Here is a 20,136-nt window from a genome sequence, read left to right on the forward strand (position 1 = left end):
AACTTGCATTGCTGGATCAGACTCAATGCCCATCCATGCCCTACATCGTGTTTCCGGTGCTTTCTGATAAGCTCACAAAAGCCCTCCTCAAATGTTCCCTCCTTCCCCTGGCAACTAGCAAATCAATCTGAGTGTCCCATTGAGCTATCAGGGCTAACACTCGTCTCCTCTGCACATTTGCACATCGGGCTAACCCTTTTTATAGTAAAACCATCTCTACCAGCTTATCAAGTTTTACCCAAGTGGAAAGACTCTGGTTTTCTCTTTGACCATCCTTCCATACTCAGTTTCTCTTTCCGGGGATCTAAGGTGTTTATATCTCTACCTTGTTCGCGGTGATTTTTATTGTATTTTTAAAAAAATTTACTGGTAGGCAAAAAAAAAAAAAGTTTTACCCACTGGCTGAGGTACCAAGTTACCCAATCTTACTGAGATTTCCCCTTCTAACCTAATTCCTTCATTGACTTTTTCTTGCCACAACCCCTGGAGGTGTTGCAAATTATGCCCCAAGACACCCTTTGGGTTGAACACCCAGGTCACAAATATCATAAATAAATCAACTTATCACCAGCTGTATACTTAAAAGGTTTTTCTCCCTTGAAGGGATTTCTTGTTTTATCTCTATTCAGCCTCTCTATCCGATGCAGCCTTCCAGTAATTTCCGGACTCTTCCGGGTCCCACTGTTTCGTTGACCCTTCACTGTACCCCAGGAAGGGCTTTTGTCTTTTCTCAGCCAGCCAATAACTTAACTGTGGCATTCTCTGCCTGAAGAGAATGTCACAATTTCACAGCCATGTACTACCTGGACAGCCAGGCTACAGCTACCTTCTGAGCATCAACAAAGTGCAAATTATACACATACGCACACCAGTGTGAATTAGATTACTGTGAGGTGTCACAGAAGCCACTGCCCTACCTTTCAGCAGGTCGCCCGTAATTTGCCTTATGAGAAAAGTACTTCTCCAAACCACATTAACAAGGATAGGGTGAAAAACACCCCCCTCACCTCTATCCTTCTGACTGCATCCTCAATCGCTGCTGAAGTGGAGGCCATCTCCTTGTCAACCATGTCACCCAGTTCTTCCTGACGGATGTCTAAGCTTTTGGGCCTCAGTTCCTGCCAAAAAAGGGGGGAAATATACAGCAAGGTTTCAAAAGGAAGATAAAGAGTCAGACCTGGTGGATCTGTTCTGCTAACAGAGCACTTTTCCCAGAGCAAGAGGCTCAGGCAAAGATGGCGCTTGCCTACAAGTGTCATGACTTGTAGAGAGACCAGCATTAAATGTCTCCTCTGCTTCCCACCAATGGGAGGCAACGAACTCCGCAAAATACTACAGCGGTATTTCCTGTGGATTGTTGTCCGTGAAGCCAAACTTCAGCTCTAGCCAGCACATTTTTGTCTCGGAGCTCAGGGTGGCAAGCACAATCCTCCCCATTTTATCTTCATAACAACCCTTCGAGGTAGGCAAGGCTGATCCAAGGTCACCCAGAGCAATTAACAGCAGAGCTCACATTCGAACTGGCATCTCCAGCTCATCTGACCCTCTAACCACTAGGAAACACTGGCTCCGTCTCTACCTGTCCCAGCTGAAGAAGCTCCTGCAAGGTCTTCCTCACATCGGCCGGATTTGCCTGTTGGAGAGCCTCTTTGTCCTTCAGCTTGTTCAGATAGCTCAGACTCTGCCGCCCGCAATCCCTGCAGGTTTCAGTCAGTTCTAGGCCGGGGTGAGAAGGGAGAGAAAAAACAGAACAGAAATACTATTTGTGCGAGAGAAGTAAAGTCTAGTCAAGTCCAGGAAGAAGTTTATCCTGAGTTCAGTTCCTGGAAGCCGCAGACAGAAATGGTATACATGTATTGGGGTGGGGAGAAGGATACGCAGCCCTCGGTGGCCAGGAAAGAATTGCTGCTGTAACATAACTGAAGGTAAGCCAACAGTCCTCACGGGCATTTAAACAATGGGGTTAAAAAAGGAGGTAAAATGTATTCCTCTGTTGGGTTCACCAAAGATCAGTGGAAGATCTTCAAAACACAATGGAAGATTACATTGGGCCCTCCTGACGTCCTTCCCCTCCCCAGGCCTCCCCTTCTCCAGGCTCCACCCCCCCCCCCCACATCTTCAGGAATTTCCCAACCTGGAACTGGCAACCCTAAGAGAGGAGCAGAGGTGGTTGGCCATTGCCTTCCTCCACGTAGCAACCCATCTTTGGTAAACCTTGCACTAAACCCATCTGGGAAAAGTAGCAGCAGACAGCAGAGCCAAACCAAGAGCTACCTCTACAACTGCTTTCCTGTCATACAAGGAAAAGATAGCTCCAAATCCCTTAATAATATTCAATACATTTTCATCCACCTCACATTCGTTCCCTATTATCCTCAAACTCCAGAGAATTAAAAATGTTCAGACTTAGAGAAAGGGCCGCTCCTGTATCTAGGGAAATAATTCAACAGGTACATGGAAGGATAAAATGCAGTATGGATGAATGTAGTCCCCATTATGGAGAAAGGTGAAGCCTAACTTTAAATAAATACATAAACAAATAAATGGAAAAGTTCTCAATTCCACAGACTTAAGATCAATAAAGAAATGTTTTGGATATTCCAGAAACTAGAGTTACTTAGCTTTGAAAAGCCTCAATTATAGCTCCAGAGGAGTTAGCCATGTTATCATCTTCGTCTCATCTGACGAAGAGAGCTGTGGCTCTCGAAAGCTTATGCTACAATAAAATTGGTTAGTCTTAAAGGTGCTACTGGACTCTTTTTGATTTCAATTATAGCTAACTGTAATGAAGGTCCCCAAGATGTGTGTCTCGCTGAAGGAAAGCTGGCACAGATCTACTCACTGAAAGCCTCCCTCCCATAAGAGCTGAATAGACACATGAGGCCAAATGTATTAAAGACTCCAGTAGCATCTTTAAGACTAACCAACTTTATTGTAGCATAAGCTTTCAAGAACCACAGTTCTCTTTGTCCAATGCATCTGACGAAGAGAGCTGTGATTCTTGAAAGCTGACGATGCATCTGACGAAGAGAACTGTGGTTCGCAAAAGCTTATGCTGCAGTAAAGTTGGTTAGTCTTAAAGGTGCTACTGGACTCTTTACTATTTAGCTAAAATATTATCTAATATTATCTAAAACTCATGAAGATATAAGGACAGATGGAGTCGCATTCTAGTTGTATCTGAAGAAGTGAGCTGTGGCTCACAAAAGCTCATACCCTACCACAAATTTTCTTAGTCTTATAGGTGCTACTGGATGCTTGCGATTTCCATCTAAAATATTATCATCACTCCTTCTAATAGTAAAGTGGCTGCCCCTGGATACTATTTATTTATTTAAGATATTTCTAGTCCACTTCCTCCCCTTAACCAACAAGTGGTAAACAATGCAACAACCAGGTAGCAAGGACATAAAATATATCAGCCCCATCACACAGCCTCAACTTTGACATCCTTCTGCGCTTCACAATCTTCTAAGGAGGCCCCATTTTCAAGTATTCCCACCGCCTGAGGTGCAGCTCTCTCTATGGCGGGACCCCAGTTGTGGAATTCCCAGACAACTTCCTTGTCTTTTCTAGAAGACCGGTGAAAATGGCTGTAGGGATTTGGGGCAGGGGACACAGGTAGCCTGTGAAATTCCAACCTAACTTGATTCAAGAATTGTTGCTCAACTTTTTCCTTAGATTTTATTGCTGCTAAATAGGAATGGTTTTTATAAGAGATGAGTTCACTGTTTTGCGTAGATGAGCTGTTGGCTAATTTCAAGGGATCCACTAGAGAGTAACAGGAAGGAAGGCTCCCCCTATTTCTTGGTCCACAGGGAGATTCAGCGGTGTCGAAAAGGCATCCATCCCAGCTGGGGGCACAGGGTAATGGCTTAAATTGGCACTGAACAAAAAATATTTCAAACACAGCAGGTAGTTCAGTTCCTCTGGAGGTGGTGCCAGTGTCCATGCCTACCTGGCAAACAAAAGTGGCACAATCACATGGGTGGGGATGGCACCAAAGGGCGGTGCACGCTGTTCACCTGTCAGCACAAGGGCACTGCTGTGCACGTATGACCCTAGATGGGATGTCACACTTGGCGAGGTACTCACTGTCCGCGTGGTCTGTGGGCGCCAGATGAGAAGTGGCACTGCCATTGACAATGGCATCTGCAGTCAGGTGGGCAAACTGGGTGAGAGCACCCACCAATCCAGTGGCATCTACACCAACAGAAAAAAGCAAGTGTCAAGGCCGCTCGCCAGCTGTCTCAGGCTAACCATCCTATTCCAGAGGAAGGACTAGAAATGCTTCCCCAACAAGGTTAGGCTCCAACCAGGGGTCTGTGGGCTCCATCTGCACTGCTGCCCCCCCTGCCTTCATCCCCCCCAGCCAGGGCATGTCTGCTTGGCTACTTCCTAACCCCTGCTCTGACCTTAGGCAGGCAAACTCTGCTACTTTAAAACTCTGGCAAAGAGCGACAGCAGCAGGGCCCGGCTAGAGGTTGGTTTTAACTTGCGTTGGAAAACTGCACCATTTGGGGGCAGCAGCAGGCAGTCCCGCTTTTGTTCCAAGCCCCCAACCCCCCTCCGAGGCTCATGACCCCCAGCATTTACCTGCCATGTTGGCCAGATAACGGCTGTGCCCGCCCTCCACAGCATTCACCGACTGCAGAGCTGCCTGGGCACGGCTGATGAGGTAATCTGCCAGGAGAGCAAAGCAAAAAGACGGGGAGGAAAAGATGCATGAGAAGAAGAGAGCCTCATCTCTGCTGCTGTGTTTATTAGCTGGAATTGTTTTTAACTATGATGCTACCTTGCTTTATACCTTTGACATGATCCGCGCTGAGCCTGTTTTACAGGGAGAGCGGAATAGAACGGCAATGAAATAATTAAATAACCTCTCCTGCACTCTTGGCAGGAAGAGGCTTTGTTCGGCCACAAGGACTAGATGCTTGCTTTAAAAGAACACGGAAAGAGTTTTTCCCCCTGTTGCTGAGACCTCGACCTACCTGGTGAACTAGTGCAGCGGAGGTGCAGGGGATCGTCCACCTTGGCCACGGCGTCCTGGATGATGCTCTCCGCCTCTTTCACCGTCCCTTGCAGGAGGCTGAACTGATCCTCCAGGAGCTTCTGCTGCAGGGCCTGTTCTTGACTTTTCTGTTGGACGGACCCAAAATGTTCCAGGAAACGTGGCGGACTGGATCTCTCCCACCCCGTCCTTTGTGACCTAGTCTGTTTCCACTGCCACGCACCTGCCACCTCCCTTCCCTGCCAGCAAGCTTCATGGCAGAGGGGGAACATAAGCGCCTATTATTAGTTTCAGACATCAGCTAGGGTTGCCAGCTCCAGGTTTAGAAATTCCTGGAGATTTGGGGGGGGGGGGGAATCCTGGGGAGGGCAGAGTTCAGGGAGGGAAGAGGCCTCGGCAGTGTAATGCCATAAAGTCCATCTTCCAAAACAACCATTTTCTCCAGGGGAAGTGATCTCTAGAGATCAGTTGTAATTCCAGGAGAACTCTAGCTACCACTTGGAGGATGGCAGCCCTACAATCTAACTCAATCTTTCACACCAATGTGTAGTGGTTAAGAATGTGGGACTCTAATCTGGAGAACCAGGTTTGATTCCCCACTCCTCCACTTGAAGCCGGCTGGGTGACCTTGGGTCCGTCACAGCTTCTCAGAGCTCTCTCAGCCCCACCCACCTCACAGGGTGATTGTTGTGAGGATAATAATAACACACTTTGAAAACTGAGTGGGCATTAAGTTGTCCTGAAGGGCAATGTTGTTGTTGTTGTTGTTGTTGTTGTTGTTGTTGTTGTTGTTCCAAATATGTCTGGAGGGCAGCCTCTAACTAAATTATTATTTCTCTATTTATTTGATTGATGAAAGCACATTTTTATCCTGCCTTCCTCCAAAGAATCAGAATGGTATACCTTGTAGTTCTCCATTTTATCCTCCCCACAGCCCAGTGAGGTGGGTTACCCTGAGACAGAATAACTGGTCCAAGGTCACTTGGTCAGTGTCGCTGCAAACCATGATCTGAACACAGGTTTTCCCAGTCCTGCTCCAGCACCAGGACACCACCCCAGCCGGCTTTTCCATTTTCAGAATCTCGTATAAACAGATGGAGCTGCGACTGGTCCAGTTGACCAAGCAGCGCCTCCTTTGACTGGAAGAAATGCTCGGAGTTTCTCAGGTGAGACCCCCAAGACCTTCACAGCCATCTCAGCAAACCCCAGCCTCCTTCACTACCTGTCCAGTGGCCAGAGGCCTCAATTCCTGCTATTACCATGCAAGACGGTCTCTTAAGTGACCAGCTTCCCAAGTACCTTGTCCAAGAGCTTCCCCTGCAGCTCCTGCACTTCCTTGGCCCTCCTCTCCACTTCCTGGTTCAACAGCAGCTCCTTTTCTTGGATCAGGCCCTTGGCAGAGATGAGCTCGCACTCCTTTTCACCGACCGATTTCCTCAGCACGTCCTTCTCAGCTTGGAGGACTTCCAGCTGGGAGGTGAGGTTTGAGCCAACCTGCAAACAGGAGGGCAGGGAGGGGAGAAGCATCCATTTGCTGCTTCATCACGGAGCATGCTCAAGCTCCAACTCTGGCCTGCCGCCATCATGTTCCAAAGCACATTCCCTGCCATCATAGCTAGGGCTGGCTCAAGGGGTTTCGTTCTCCCAAGGAAGATAAACCTATGGCCTCTGCCTACGAGGTCCAAGCTCCAGTGGCAGCAATGCAAGCCACAATGCCCATCGCCTCCCCCGCACACCACAGGGGCCAGGAGGGAGCCAAGCCATTGCAATGCATCAGCATCCTCCCCATTATGCAGTTGCATGGATGGTTTGTATGGAGAATCAGCCCCAATAACGAACATTCACTCTCTCATCATCCTTGTTGCAAAATTACTTAGGGCAGGAGCCGATAACTGACGATTTGGTGGAAGATCTTGGAATTAGCTTCCACTACTCAGTCTGCATCTCTGACACAGGCCTTCTCAATAACTGCCCCTTGGCTGTGAAAACCCTCCAGAAGAGTGAAAAGTTCCCCCTCCTTGGTTAACTTTCTGGAACAGCTGCAAGACAGAACTATGTAGGAAGGCCTTTGGGGCTAGATCCTAGGGGATCCATGGTTTAAGTGATCACCTGCTGCTACGTGGAGATAGTGCGCATTTATCTGAGCACCCTTGCTGGGTTGGGTTTTTTATTTATTATTTTATGTATTGGATTTTTAGCCTGTTCTGCCCACAAGTGGGCTCAGAGCAGGTAACATTAAGTAGTAAAAGCCACATTAAAACACATTAAAAACCATACAATTCAGCACAAGAAAGCAGCAACTCTGCACAGCGGCTGGCTGTTTTGGTTTGTGGGGATTATTTTACATGGCCGGTTTCAGCCGGCTTGGGATGAGTAATTTATTGCTGCGTGTTAACTAGCCAGCCTTGATGGACGTGGAAGTTTACAGTCCTTAGCCAGGGATGTGGCTGCACAAGATAAAATGGTATGAGGGCTTAAACCCTCTGGCCTTCAGAGGTCAACAAACATGAGGCGGCCTTTCAGGTGGAAGCCTGCCTGCATTCTGCACTCCTTTCATTTGCTTCCTTGCGGCTTGCACAGGAAAAGGCCCCAGGAGTCTTGTGTGCCATGTCGGTTTTCTACCTTCAAAAAATACAGAGAGGTGTCCCCAAGGAACAACCACAGATACCTATAAACACACACTTGGGGATAAGCAACTTACGAATGTCAATTTGAGAATAATATGAATAGTTCCTTTTATATTTAAAGTGCTCAGTCCAATTATATAAATATACAGTTAATAAGTACAAAGATATTTCTCCAACAATACAAAAATTCATCCCGCCATCAATACAGCGACTGGGAGAACATTGGACTTTTGAGTCTACTGAGATTCATAATAAACCCTGACACCAACATAGCCTTTGAACTGATGGCTACACGGGATTCCCTGACGCTTGGATTGTTTTTGGTAGTTGAGAATAAACGAACATTTAAAGAGATTTTTTTCCAGTGCTGGGAGACTTTGCTAGAGGGATTCGGTCTGTTCTATGAGTTTAAATCTTGTAATTGTCTGTATTGACGGCGGAATGAATTTTTGTATTGTTGGATAAATATCTTTGTACTTATTGGTTTTCTACCTTCAGGCATCAGACCTTATGCCAAGTCAGACCGTGGCTCTATCATGGTCAGTCCCCTCTGCTCTGACAGACCGGGGCTCTCCAGGGGCTCAGGCCTTTCATGTCACCTATTCCTGGATCCTTTTTTAACTGGAGACACCAAGGGTCCAAAATTACTTGGGGCAGCCCTACACAGCCCCAGCTTTTTGCCGTTCTCACTCTCTGTGCACACCTGCTTGGATTGGCTGAGAGACTGCTGCAGCTGTGCCAGCTCCTCTTTCTTGGCTTCCAGATCTCGCTTCACCTGCTCCATTTGCAAAGTCTGGTCTTCCAACTGCAAAAGAATCCAAAAGAAAGTCACACTTCACATCGCATGCAAGGAGGGAGCACATCCTTGGCCAGCAATGGGGAGTATTTTAAAAAGAAAAGGCTGCTAATGATAAAGACACACAGATAATCACACGGGCCCTTCAGAACCACACAATACTTGAGGGTCTTGTATCTTGTCAGATGCAGAGAGCTGCTTGCCCAGTCTTACAGAACTCACTGCCACAGCAGTTTTCACACATCTTACCAGCCATGCAAAATCGTGCAAAACTCCTGGAATGACAGTGTCTTCTTGGCATGATTTCCTGACATGACTCCAGTTTGTGGTGTGAATTTGCACCACAAACCAGAGTCATGATGGGAAATCGCGCCAGGAAGACGTCATCGTTCTGGGAGTTTTGCACGATTTTACACAGCCGGTAAGACGTGTAAAAACGGCCCACAGGATGCAGCTATAACTTGCTTGCGAGCACCCCCTGACATGTATTGTCGAAGGCTTTCACGGCCGGAGAACGTTGGTTGTTGTGGATTTTCCTGGCTATATAGCCGTGGTCTTGGCATTGTAGTTCCTGACGTTTTGCCAGCAGCTGTGACTGGCATCTTCAGAGGTGTAGCACCAAAAGACAGAGATCTCTCACTGAGAGATCAAAAGACAGAGATCTCTCTTCAGGGGTGTAGCACCAAAAGACAGAGATGTCTCACTGAGAGATCTCTGTCTTTTGGTGCTACACCTCTGAAGATGCCAGTCACAGCTGCTGGCGAAACGTCAGGAACTACAATGCCAAGACCACGGCTATACAGCCCAGAAAATCCACAACAACCAACCCCTGACATGGGTCATATCCAGCAATACAGTTCTTACTTTCTAGCTTAGAAGCCTACAGCTGTCATGAAGAATCATTCATTCATTCATGTCATTTACAGTCAACCTTTCTCACTGAGACTCAAAGTGGATTGTGAAGTGTGAGATCAGTATAGTCAATATCAAGGTCATTTCAATAGAACAATGCCATCGGGTATATAAATGCGAGTTTACAAAGACGTAACATTAGCAAAAATCCAATACAGAGTTCAAGAAATGCTGAAACAGAGCAGAAGCAATTCTAGGACTGACATTAGACAATATAGAACTACCCAGTAGGATCATACTTAAAGCACAGGTAGTACATAGGAGCATACACTTTAAGCAACAGATAGTATATAAGGCAACATAGTGGTGAAGTCTGCGGGCTCTAATGTTAAGGAAGGATCTCAAGCTGGGGGTCACCCGTTTCTGAGTTCTTTAGCCCCAGCATCAAGCCACTAAAAAGACCCACCTTCCCACACCAAGCCTATTTCAGGCCAACCCTTCTCTGGGCCAAATCTGTCAATCAAAAAGGGATTCTACCTACAGGCTTCAAAAGGGGACAAGATTACCGGACGAGCTAAGCTTTGGCCTGTAAGGAAGGAGGGATGCAAGGTGGTTTGGGAGGCCCCAGGTTCGGAGAGTTCCATGAGCAGAAGACGCACCTTCATTTCCGATTCCCGTTTCACCTGCTCTATCTGGAAGGCCAGCTGCTCCTTCACCCGAGCCACTTCCCCTTGGCTTTGCTGCGTGACCGTCAGCTGCTTGGCAGTGTCTGCATTCTGGGGATTGAAATAAATTGAAATATTAGGCTGGCAAAAGGAATCTGGGAGTCTTAGAAAGCCGACGCCTTTTCTGCAGAGAGGTGCCATTGACTGCTTTGTGCCTCGTCCTATCAGAGATGCAGAGAACGGGCAAGAAAATTCCCAGTGCCCAATATCCCCCGTGTTACTTCTCCCCACTTCCACCACGCTTGGCCATCCAGCGCCTTCCCAGATCTCTCTACAGATGCTGGGCTTACCCCAGAAGTACTGGGTATTCACTTTTGGGCCTGCCCTATTCAACCACCTGGGCCTCCCTGTGCTTGTGATACATGCTCCAACAATAATCAAGCAGGTTCAAGTTGGTGTTGGCCAACACCCATAATACTAAGAGTACTTTTTACGGTGACTTGATCCTCCCTTGCTGTGGGGAAGATATTGGGGAGCTACAGGCGTCTCTTGGACAATGCTCGTGACATCAACAAGAAGAACATACCAAGTCTCTATCCTCACTTGCACCATTTGGAATTTCTGGATTTTGGAAATGCTCCTCCCTTTCATTTTAACGTTTCAGAGGCTATGCCATCACCCTCTCTAACCTGAAGATTGTGTGTTCTTAACAGATCTCTTTCTATGAAGCAATTCTGTTCTCTCCCCAGCAGGATTAGCCCCGGCCCTTACTGCTGCAGATAGGTAGCACTGGTACAGCACCAACAGAAGCACGGAAGAGAAATGCCGCTCCACTGACAAGAGCTCCTGACTACTTCCAGAAAGCACTTAGGCCAGGGAATTCCCTCTTCCACAAGGAAGGGATTCTCAGATTAATGGCCGAAATGAAACCCAACCCCGTAGGTGCGAGAGGCATCACCTTCCTCAAGAGCTCCGCGTGAGTGTTGATCAACTCGTTGTGCTTCTCTTTCAGCTTGGTGTAGCGGAGTTCAGTGGCACTGGCCTTTTCTGGCATAGGAAAGACAAGTGAGTTTAGACTTTTCTCTAGCAGTGAAACTGATGCTCCCGGCAGCCAGCTTGGGGTCTAAGGGAGACCATCTCAACCAACTTTTTACTTGATGTAACCCGCCCTGAGCCTGCCTGTACAGGGAGGGCAGAATAAAAGTCGAAAGTAATAAAATAAAATCAACCAGCAGCCCCCTTGACAGCTGCTGGATCGCGTGACCTGCAGATCCACTCCACTAATGGTGGCCTAGTATTGTTTTGGTGACAGCAGTGCAGAATGTTTTCTTTCCATTTTCCTGGAGTCTGCCTACAGAGAGACATAGAGTGGCTCACACTACCTTCCGCAGCCCAGGACAGCCACCTACTTTCTGCCTCCAGGCAGAGGCTTCGGCTCTTGTCACTCTCCAGCTTGGCCTTATGCAACTTCTCCAGCTCATCCCGGAGCTGTTCGTTGTCCACAAGGGCCTTCTGCTTCTGCTTCCGCTGCTCTTCCACCTCTGCCTCCAGGCTGTTAATTTGGGCCTTCAGCTGAGTGATGTACCTTTGGGCCTGGCGGAAGGGCACACAAAGAGGAAGGGGTGAGCAAACTCCACTCATCTGATCTGCCCACCCAAGACTCCCCTGGACTCAGGGTGGATTTTGCATGTTCATTTTTATGATGTTTAAATTATTGGGGGGGGGGGGGTAGAATCTTCATTTAGCTGTGCCAGGAAAACCTAGCAAGGCCTCAGAAGCCTGTTAGCAGTGGGAGTGGGCCTGCCTACTATTCCCAGGAGCCCCTGGGCCGTTTTGGTGCCCTTTTTGGCCAATCAGAACACAGGGGGCTAGTGCTATATAAGCCCGAGAGGAACAAACGCCTGGGTTCTTCCTCCCAGGGAGCAGGACAAAGGAGGTTTCTGCTAGGGGGAGAGGCCCTCATCCAGGTAGGGTGAGAAGACAGGCCTGGCAGACAGAAGGACGGGGAGTTCAGTCGTGCTGGGGCCTTTGGTTTATTTTACTCCACCCATCTATTGTTGCTGAGGCACCTTGCTTGTTGGTTTGTTTGATATTAACTGACCTCCTTGTAAATAAACCCTTTTGTTTGTTGTTACTCGGCTGGGTCCTCACGCCTGTTTATTGGCCAAGCTACGGAGGTCAGAAGGGTTGGGAGGGTAGTCTGGGCCTTCCCAAGGGACCCAGAGTGGTGGCAGCATAAGGCGGCTCAACCCACCTGAGGCATGACAAGCTGCTAAAGCTGTGAGCACAGCAGAGTGCTTAGAAGAGGAAAGAGATAACTTCAGGAAGGTTTTATTCACTTTAGAAAGGTGTTCATTCTATGGAAAGGCTTTAGAAAACTTGAAGATAACAGCTCTTATTTAGCATACATTAACCATCCACGGATACTAGATTTGGTGGAGACGTTCCTCTTGATAATGTCACCAATTTTCCATTCATTTTCTTGATGCTTCTCCCGGAAACCTAGCAACCCCACCTGGGAAAGGCAGCTCTGGCTCTGCATGCGCTCATTTTGTGCCAGAATGGTTTGGCTTTACTGATGCTCCATGCATAAGCTCCCTAGACCTCATCCCTGCAACGGCGCATTCCAAGGGGAAAAGCAGCAGCGACTCTTTCAGGGACACCTATCTGCCACTATTGTTCTTCTCATTGGGGAACTCCTGGTAAGTTGCCAAACTTCTGCTATTCACCCCACCAGCTGCTCAAGGGGAAATCCCAGATTGGGGGATCTGCCCTGCTTATTTCAAGAGCTAGGGAAAAGAACAAGCAGCAACTAGCAAGAAAGATTTAGGAATAACAAATGCTTAACCCCCCCTCCCCACTTCTTCCCTTAAATTGCAAGCCCAAAGCAACCAGACGGTTTGCATTTCCTCTGGTAAACCAAGGAGTTACAGCAGCTGCTATTCACGTAGCACAACAACTAGGGGATTGGCGCTTTGACCCAGAGTTGTGCATATTCTGCACTAACAGAAATTAGAACTCTGCAGCTTCTTCTTCTGCTCACAAGTTTTTGTTTTTTTTTACCATTCAATAAGGACTAGAAGCTTCCTTTAAAGAAAATGAATCCAGAGATTCTCAGGTAGCCAGGTTTCACACCCAGCACCATCTTCCACACTCCTGCTTCCCTGATCTTACCTCGAGTTTAATCTTCTCCAGCTCTCCTCGAAGCAGATCAATTTCTTTCTTTAGGTTCTCTATTTGGAGATCCCTGTGGATCAAAACATAATTTTTTTAAAATGAAGTAGCACAATGCTTAGCCACTCAAAGAAAATGGGCACATCTAGGGGTGGTGCAAAGCTCAAAGTTCCCAGGATGAATCTTATCTTTGCTGTGAAGTCTCTAGGCAGCCTCAGGCAAGCCAGTTGCTCACAGCCTCAATGCCCCAATCAGTAATATGAGAGTAATACCACCACTGAGATACCTTGCGGGGGGGGGGGTCTGAAATAAGAGTGTGCTTTCTTTGAACACACAAAAGTGCTATATAAAAGGCAAAGCCCTATTATTCAAATCTAAAGCTGAAAGCATGGTGTCTAAGGATAAAAAGGACAAAAAGCCAGACCTGTCATCTCTGATGCCATTGGGAGGCCCAAACGTTTGCTCAAATATATCACAAACAACCTGCAAAAGAACAAGAACAAGTTATGTACAAACTTGCAGGAAATTTGTTGGCTCAGTAGAGAAGGGAAAGGCGCTCTTGTCCACATTCAGAAGCCCTCAGACCCCTTTGTAGCGTCCATGGGTTGGGATGCAACAGTGGAAAGATAGTCCCAAGGGTCAGACCTAGAGAACCATAAGCTGCAGGGGGAGCAGTTGCCTTCCCACAGCATTTGGGAAGGCAACTGCTCTCCTTCCAGAGGCGCCTGCCAGTCTCCTACCGGCTGCTCCACAGGGGGGGCTGTGGTGATCTCTATCAAGTTCTCTGGTTCTTCATCCTCGGGGGCTTCCTCGGGAATCACCACCACTGGTTTCACGTGCTCTGCCAGAGCCGATGCCCGCAGGAAGTTGGGGGGGTTCTATCGGAGGAACAAACACACAAAGGATCAGATATTTATTTATTTCATTATATTTCTATTCCACCCCCCCCATATATGGGCTCAGGACGGATTACATCAATTAAACACATAATCAGCAATATAAACAAGAATTCACAAACTCATAAAAGCATTATTAAAATTACAATTCACGTATAAATAGTTTAAAAAGATATCAGGAGGACGGTAACCACAATATAATTTGACTTACCTTCACTCCATACAACACATTTCTAAAGACAGAAATGGTGGTGACATCTAGTGTATGTGTGGGGGGGGGGGGAGTTAAGCACTATTTTTTTATTGACTCCCTCCCCCCACCCCCGCACGGCCGGCGGAGGCCAGGCCCGGCCTCAACCATATGCCTGGTGGAACATCTCTGTCTTACAGGCCCGGTGGAAGGACAACAAATCCTGCCAGGCCCTGGTTTCAAGAGAGTTCTACCAGGCCAGAGCCAGGACCGAATGTCCAGTGTGCACGGGGAGGGGGGGCAGGGGGACAGGGCTGGATCGAGAGGGTGGGGGGGTAGTCTGCCCCTGGCGCTGCCAAAGAGGGGGCGCCAGGCACAGCTGCCAGCCGCCGGGAGCACACCAGCAGTAGTGCGGGCAGCTGAGTGACCACCCGAGCCATTCACCTGCCCCGCTGAGGGGGCGGCCGGCTTGCCATGCGCTCCTTGTCCTGCTGAGCAAGCAAGTGGCACGGAGGGCTGGGAGGCCACCTGTGCCATTCGCCTGCCCCTCAGGACAGGGGGCTTGCGGCAAGCTGGCCACCCCATCAGCAGGGCAGGCAAGTGGCATGGGCAGCCTCTCAGCTGCCACCACTGCCGCCGCTCCACTGGCGGCACGCCCGCCCTGCATGATGACGTCACGATGACGTCATCATGCAGCACCGGGAGCACGCATGCTGCGCGCATATGCGCAAGGGCGGCCGGACTTGGGTTGTCCCAGGTGCCAGGAACCCTAGATCCGGCCCTGTAGGGGAAGGCAGTTGCTTGCACAACCAAAAATACTGCTTCACAATTATCTAGACCAGTTGCCCACTAAGTGCTCCCAGGATTGAGTAAATTCAAACACACACACAAATAGATGGCGGAGAGAGTTAAAACTGCCCCCAACACTACAATAGTATATTGGCAGGCTACTCCACTTGATCTTCTCTTTACTTTGATTTTGCAAACTATTTACTGTTTTTTTCCCTAACCTTATAAAATGAAAGATGGAATAACTTGGGAAAAAATTCTTGCTTCCACCAGCAGAATTTGGTCAGCCAGTGTCACATGACTGGGGGTGCCTCTACATTCCACACCCTCAGTGTGCCTTGCAAACCAAAATTTGGGTTGCATTTTTCCCCACATCAGTGCAAAACTCAGTTCCCCTTGCCTCTCTGTCTCATCTTATACCCAACTGCCCCTCCTATCCTCGTACAAGATGTCATGACTGTTCCTTTCTGCTTTACAATTGTAATGTTTGTGAATGTTCCGTGACATCACAGTGGCTTGGCTAAGGGGCAGCTTGGGCTAAGAATGAGCCGTTTGGGGGCTTTTCAGTCTCACATGCATGGAAATCTTATTTGCTGTTGAAACCCCCCAAAGATGCAGGCTTTTTTTGCTTGTGTTCCTTGTAACACCCCCCCCCCTGCCCCCCAGTCATTTTATAAAGCGCCGTGGATCAAAAGCCGCTTTTTAAAATAAGGAAGCGCTGAATTCTAATTCCAGATATAGGCAGGCCGGCAGACGCTATTTGCCACTGAGACTGATGTAACTTAGTACATGCTCAGGGACGCTCTTGTTACTCTTCTCATGTTCCAGAACTAAACTTTAGTATTGTAGGCAGGTTTGGAGATTTACAGCGTGTGATCATCAGCTCTTGTGTATGCGCACTGGTGCACACTCGCACACAGTAATTCGCGGATCACATTGATTCAAGTTTTACAACATAGTAAAAAAAAAGAGGGTACCTCAGGCAGCCTTGGGATCTGGATGAGACGCTTGAAATACAGCATATCCGAAGCTCTTTTGAAGAAGTTTTTGAGGCTACAAGGAGAAAGCAAGGAAGGAGATCTGTTCATAAATAGGCCATGAGCAGGAAGCTGAGCCCTGCTGGATCAGACCAGTGGCTTCCAACAGTGGCCAGGAAGGCCACGAGCAGGGTTTGAAGGCAAGAGCCTTGCTTTATTCCTTAATCCCTAGCAATGGGCATTCAAGGGTATCGTGTGTCTGGACATGGAGGTTCCATTTGGCTATCCTGGGAAACAGCTGCTGATGGACCGACATGTCAAATGTTCAGCAATGGACTTCTCCTCCACTAACTAGTCTACTCCCCTTCAAGAAGCCAAATGGACATCACAACATCTTGTGGCAGCAGCTCCCTCAAGCCCCACAACCACAATGCAAACACACAAGGCTCAGCATCTAAACAGGGAAAAATCTCCAGACCGAAGGGGTAGAAGCAACAAGTGCAGACAACCCCTACCCAACATCTCAGCCATACTGGGAGCTGAGCAGAATTTCCACAAATCAAAAGGTTCTATTTAGGTGCAAATTGTGCACCACCATCACTCCAACAGCCCAGCCCAACAGAAAGCAAATACAATTATGCAAAACAAGCGAGTGTAGGCCAATCCGTTTAATGTTCATCGTGTATAGAGGTTACAGAAGCTGGATTTATTTGTGTTAATTACAGAGTGACTACAGCTGGACTAGTTCTGTGGAACACAGCATCTGCTGCTAACGTGGCATATATCTGAACCGAGCAGGCAGCTGAACTGTTAACACAGCAGCAAATCTGTCACACAAACTTTTTTTCGAGGTAGGTGAACAAAACAATGCAGTCCCCAAGTTTAAATGGTAAACACAAGTCAAGCAATGAACAGTTTTGGATTTAGCGGGGGGGGGGGGGTCTCATCAGGCCCCCTTGAGCTGGAAGAGTCAAGAGTTTGCAAAGAGAATTATCTCACACTGCCTCTAACCTTCCTGGTGAGAAATGCCAGTTCCTGGTTCAGACCTGAGCAGGCGGCAGTTCAGAACTTCCAGATGAATCCTAATTTAGCAATTTCATTTTAGATTCTCCCTGGTTGGAGGCAGCTATTTATCATATATAAGTTCTAAAGCACAGAACAATCATGTTGCTGTTGCACAATAAGAGTAATCATTGTAATTGGGAGTGCTTATTTTTTCTGTTCAGTAATTTGATGAGTTTACCGTGGTTGTATTGCTTTGCATTTTATATGAAGGTTTTTTAAAAAAAAAACGAATGAAACCAGTCTCAGCTTTAGTGTTTATGGCAGGAAGAGCCATTATTCATTGCACGCTCCATTTGAAATGCTAAACGTGTTTTGCCATTTCAGTCAATGACTTTTTGTACCTGAAAGGTCAAATCAGCTCTTGGGATCATGGGAACTTTTCCATGCCTTGAGGATTTCATCCTTTCCCCCAAAGCCTGAAAGTTCAAGCTGACTGTGTCTGTGGCATATCACTTCAGACTGCATACGAGTGAAGTCACACACACCAGCTCACAACTGCCTGCAACTAGAAATCTAACATATCAAGGAGAAGGTTAGACCACAGTCTGCTATGCTAGATTTGCAGGTGGTTTTTTTTCCTAAATGGAGGAACATGTAGTCCTTACTGCAAGATCAAGTGGCAAAACTCAAGACGCGAGTTTCCAAACTCCATTACCTGCGGAACTGCTCGTGGAACCGGTCCCGATGTCCTTGTAGCGTATCAGCTGGCAGGCCTAGAATAGCCATGGAGAAGAAAAGAGAGGAAGAAGGTCAAAGCCCTTATTATACCGCAGGCCAAGAAAGCATCCGGTATTACTGCCCCCACACACTACTAAAGGCCCTGCTCTGTCTGCTGTTTCCAATTACTCTATGCCCATTTGAAAGTCAAGACAAAGTTCTTCTGGTTACAGTGGTGCTAAACAGGCAGCACTGACCCAGGTCCATCAAGCTCACCACCTGCAAAAGAGCAGACAGAGCATCTTCCTGATTGCACACATGTGCTTGACATGCCTGTGCATTGGAGATAGGAGGCATCCACCACACCTTAAACTTCTAGAGATCCAGGAGAAGAAGAGAGCCTTGAAGAATGGCAACATTAGGAAGGGGCTGTGACTCAGTAAGAGAGCCTCTGCTTTGCACACAGAAGTTCCCAGGTTCCCTTAGATCAACAGGTAAACACCTACTGGTGTCCCCTGGCCCAAGGGAGGCTCGGCTGGCCTCGACCAGGGCCAGGGTGTTTTCTGTCCTGGCCCCAACCTGGTGGAACTCTCTGTTGGAAGACACTCAGGTCCGCCAAAAACTTTTATCTTTTCGGCAGTCCTGTAGGACGGAGATGTTCCGGCAGGCATATGGTTGAGGCCAGCACTTGGATCCATTCTAAGTCACCTCTCTACCAGTCTCCTACTAGTGGGGGGGAGCTATATGATCCATCTGCCCCCCTATGTGCCAGGGAGTTAAAGTTTACCAGCCACACCTATGCCCTCTTTCCCCATGTGTATGGTGTGCAGGGAAAGGGGAATGGTACCCCAGCTGGGATACTGAAATGTATGCTGCTTTACTAAGATATTATTTTATTGCTTTACTGTTTTATCTGTTTAACTCTGTAATCTATCCATTGCTGTAATCCGCCCTGAGCCCACTCACGGGGAGGGTGGGCTATAAATGTAATCAATCAGTTAATCCCCAACATTTCGAGTTAATAGAACCAGGCAGTAGGTGATGCGAAAGACCTCCACCGGAGACCCTAGAGAGCTTGCTGTCTAAGTAGACAATACTGACCGAGATGGACCAATGGGCTACTCAGTATAAGGCAGCTTCATGTATTCAATATGAGCAATTCACACCAGCAACATGGCAAACACAGGGACAAATGGAAGACACTGGTTTAGCAGGGACTAGAAAGTTAGGGCTGCTGGAATGTGCCTGTATTCAAGCATTTTTAAGTTATTTTCTGGATGCTGAATCTATCAAGGATACAAGTTCAGGCAGCCCACCATCAGAACAGGTACTGAGCAGGACTTCCGAATGAGCAAGGAGGTATGGCTAAATTGTGCTTTCTTGGGATAAAAATAATAGGATTGCTATACAAGTTTCCAAACGTAGCTTTCCTTAGCCCACAACATTCTCAATGATAAATATTGTCCTGCTTGGCAACCCCAAAATGAAAGCTTCCTCTTGGACAGAGGCATTTGCCATAGGACTCAGGTTTCCCTGGAAAAGTCAAGGAGGAGTCCGCCTTCCAGACTTCTCCATGAAATTAAAGCCAGTGAATGCTTGTCAAAGCTACCTTTATCTTGAACAGCAAAAACCAGGTCACTGCAAAGGAGGAAACTAGATAGGTCAAGGAGGAGGAAGAGCTTAGCTCCACAATTACAGCAGCTATTATAAATGCCCTCACACACGGACACACAGAGTATTGAGGGTGTGTGCGTGTGTGTTTAGATTTTGTTTCTGGGTCTTGTTTGGTTTTGAAGTTGTGGAACTCACTGCCACAAGATACAGTGTTATCCAGCAGCTTCAGTGGATTTAAAAGGGGATTGAGACAAACACATCAATGGCTATTGGCCACAGTATCTAAATGGATCCTCTCCAATCAGAGGCAGAAAACCTCCAAATGGCACTGGTGGAGGCAGGGGGGGGGAGGGAGGAACAATAGGGGGAGACCCATCTCTCTGCCCTGCTTGCAGTCTTTTACGGCCACTACTGTAAAAAACGAGCACACGAGACTCAATGGACCATCCCAGAGTACCTTCTGCCTTACTAAGCGGGGTCTTTGGATGTTCGTTATTTCCAAATATTGTTTAATGTGTTTCCTTCTCTCTCTCCCCACTCACATCACTTCTCACAGATCCTTCCATTTTACAGCTTTAACGGTTAGATTGAAAAGTGGCTTCTTTTAAAAAAAATGGAATCTGTTGCATTTTTGGAGCCCTTTTTGATTTTCTTGTCAAAAGTAGGATATAATTACATTTTTTAAAAATTCCACCCTGTTAGGTCAAGAGAGAGAGACTGGTCCCCTGGCCCGTGGCCATCAAGGAAGTGTCTCTCTGTACAAGACATCTTACACAGGGATCCTCAAGTGAAAGATCTTGCACTTGTTTTCCCATTGTGGATA

General features: G+C 47.5%; 1 protein-coding gene across 1 annotated transcript in view; it reads right to left on the reverse strand.

Annotated features, from left to right (window-relative positions):
• The window catches only part of HIP1R (huntingtin interacting protein 1 related), a 71,622-nt gene that overhangs the window by 10,167 nt on the left and 41,319 nt on the right, over window positions 1-20,136 (reverse strand). The window contains exons 9-23 of the mRNA XM_054996341.1: window positions 17,698-17,755; window positions 15,978-16,053; window positions 13,866-14,003; window positions 13,550-13,608; window positions 13,126-13,198; window positions 11,361-11,544; window positions 10,910-10,998; window positions 9,946-10,062; window positions 8,342-8,443; window positions 6,311-6,505; window positions 4,992-5,139; window positions 4,597-4,683; window positions 4,096-4,203; window positions 1,580-1,716; window positions 1,008-1,118 (exon numbers count right to left, since the gene is read on the reverse strand). Coding sequence (XP_054852316.1) covers window positions 1,008-1,118; window positions 1,580-1,716; window positions 4,096-4,203; window positions 4,597-4,683; window positions 4,992-5,139; window positions 6,311-6,505; window positions 8,342-8,443; window positions 9,946-10,062; window positions 10,910-10,998; window positions 11,361-11,544; window positions 13,126-13,198; window positions 13,550-13,608; window positions 13,866-14,003; window positions 15,978-16,053; window positions 17,698-17,755 — 1,682 coding nt within the window. The remainder of the gene's footprint in view (window positions 1-1,007; window positions 1,119-1,579; window positions 1,717-4,095; window positions 4,204-4,596; window positions 4,684-4,991; window positions 5,140-6,310; window positions 6,506-8,341; window positions 8,444-9,945; window positions 10,063-10,909; window positions 10,999-11,360; window positions 11,545-13,125; window positions 13,199-13,549; window positions 13,609-13,865; window positions 14,004-15,977; window positions 16,054-17,697; window positions 17,756-20,136) is intronic.

Source organism: Eublepharis macularius, chromosome 13, assembly GCF_028583425.1.
Source record: "Eublepharis macularius isolate TG4126 chromosome 13, MPM_Emac_v1.0, whole genome shotgun sequence".
NCBI lineage: Eukaryota > Metazoa > Chordata > Lepidosauria > Squamata > Eublepharidae > Eublepharis > Eublepharis macularius.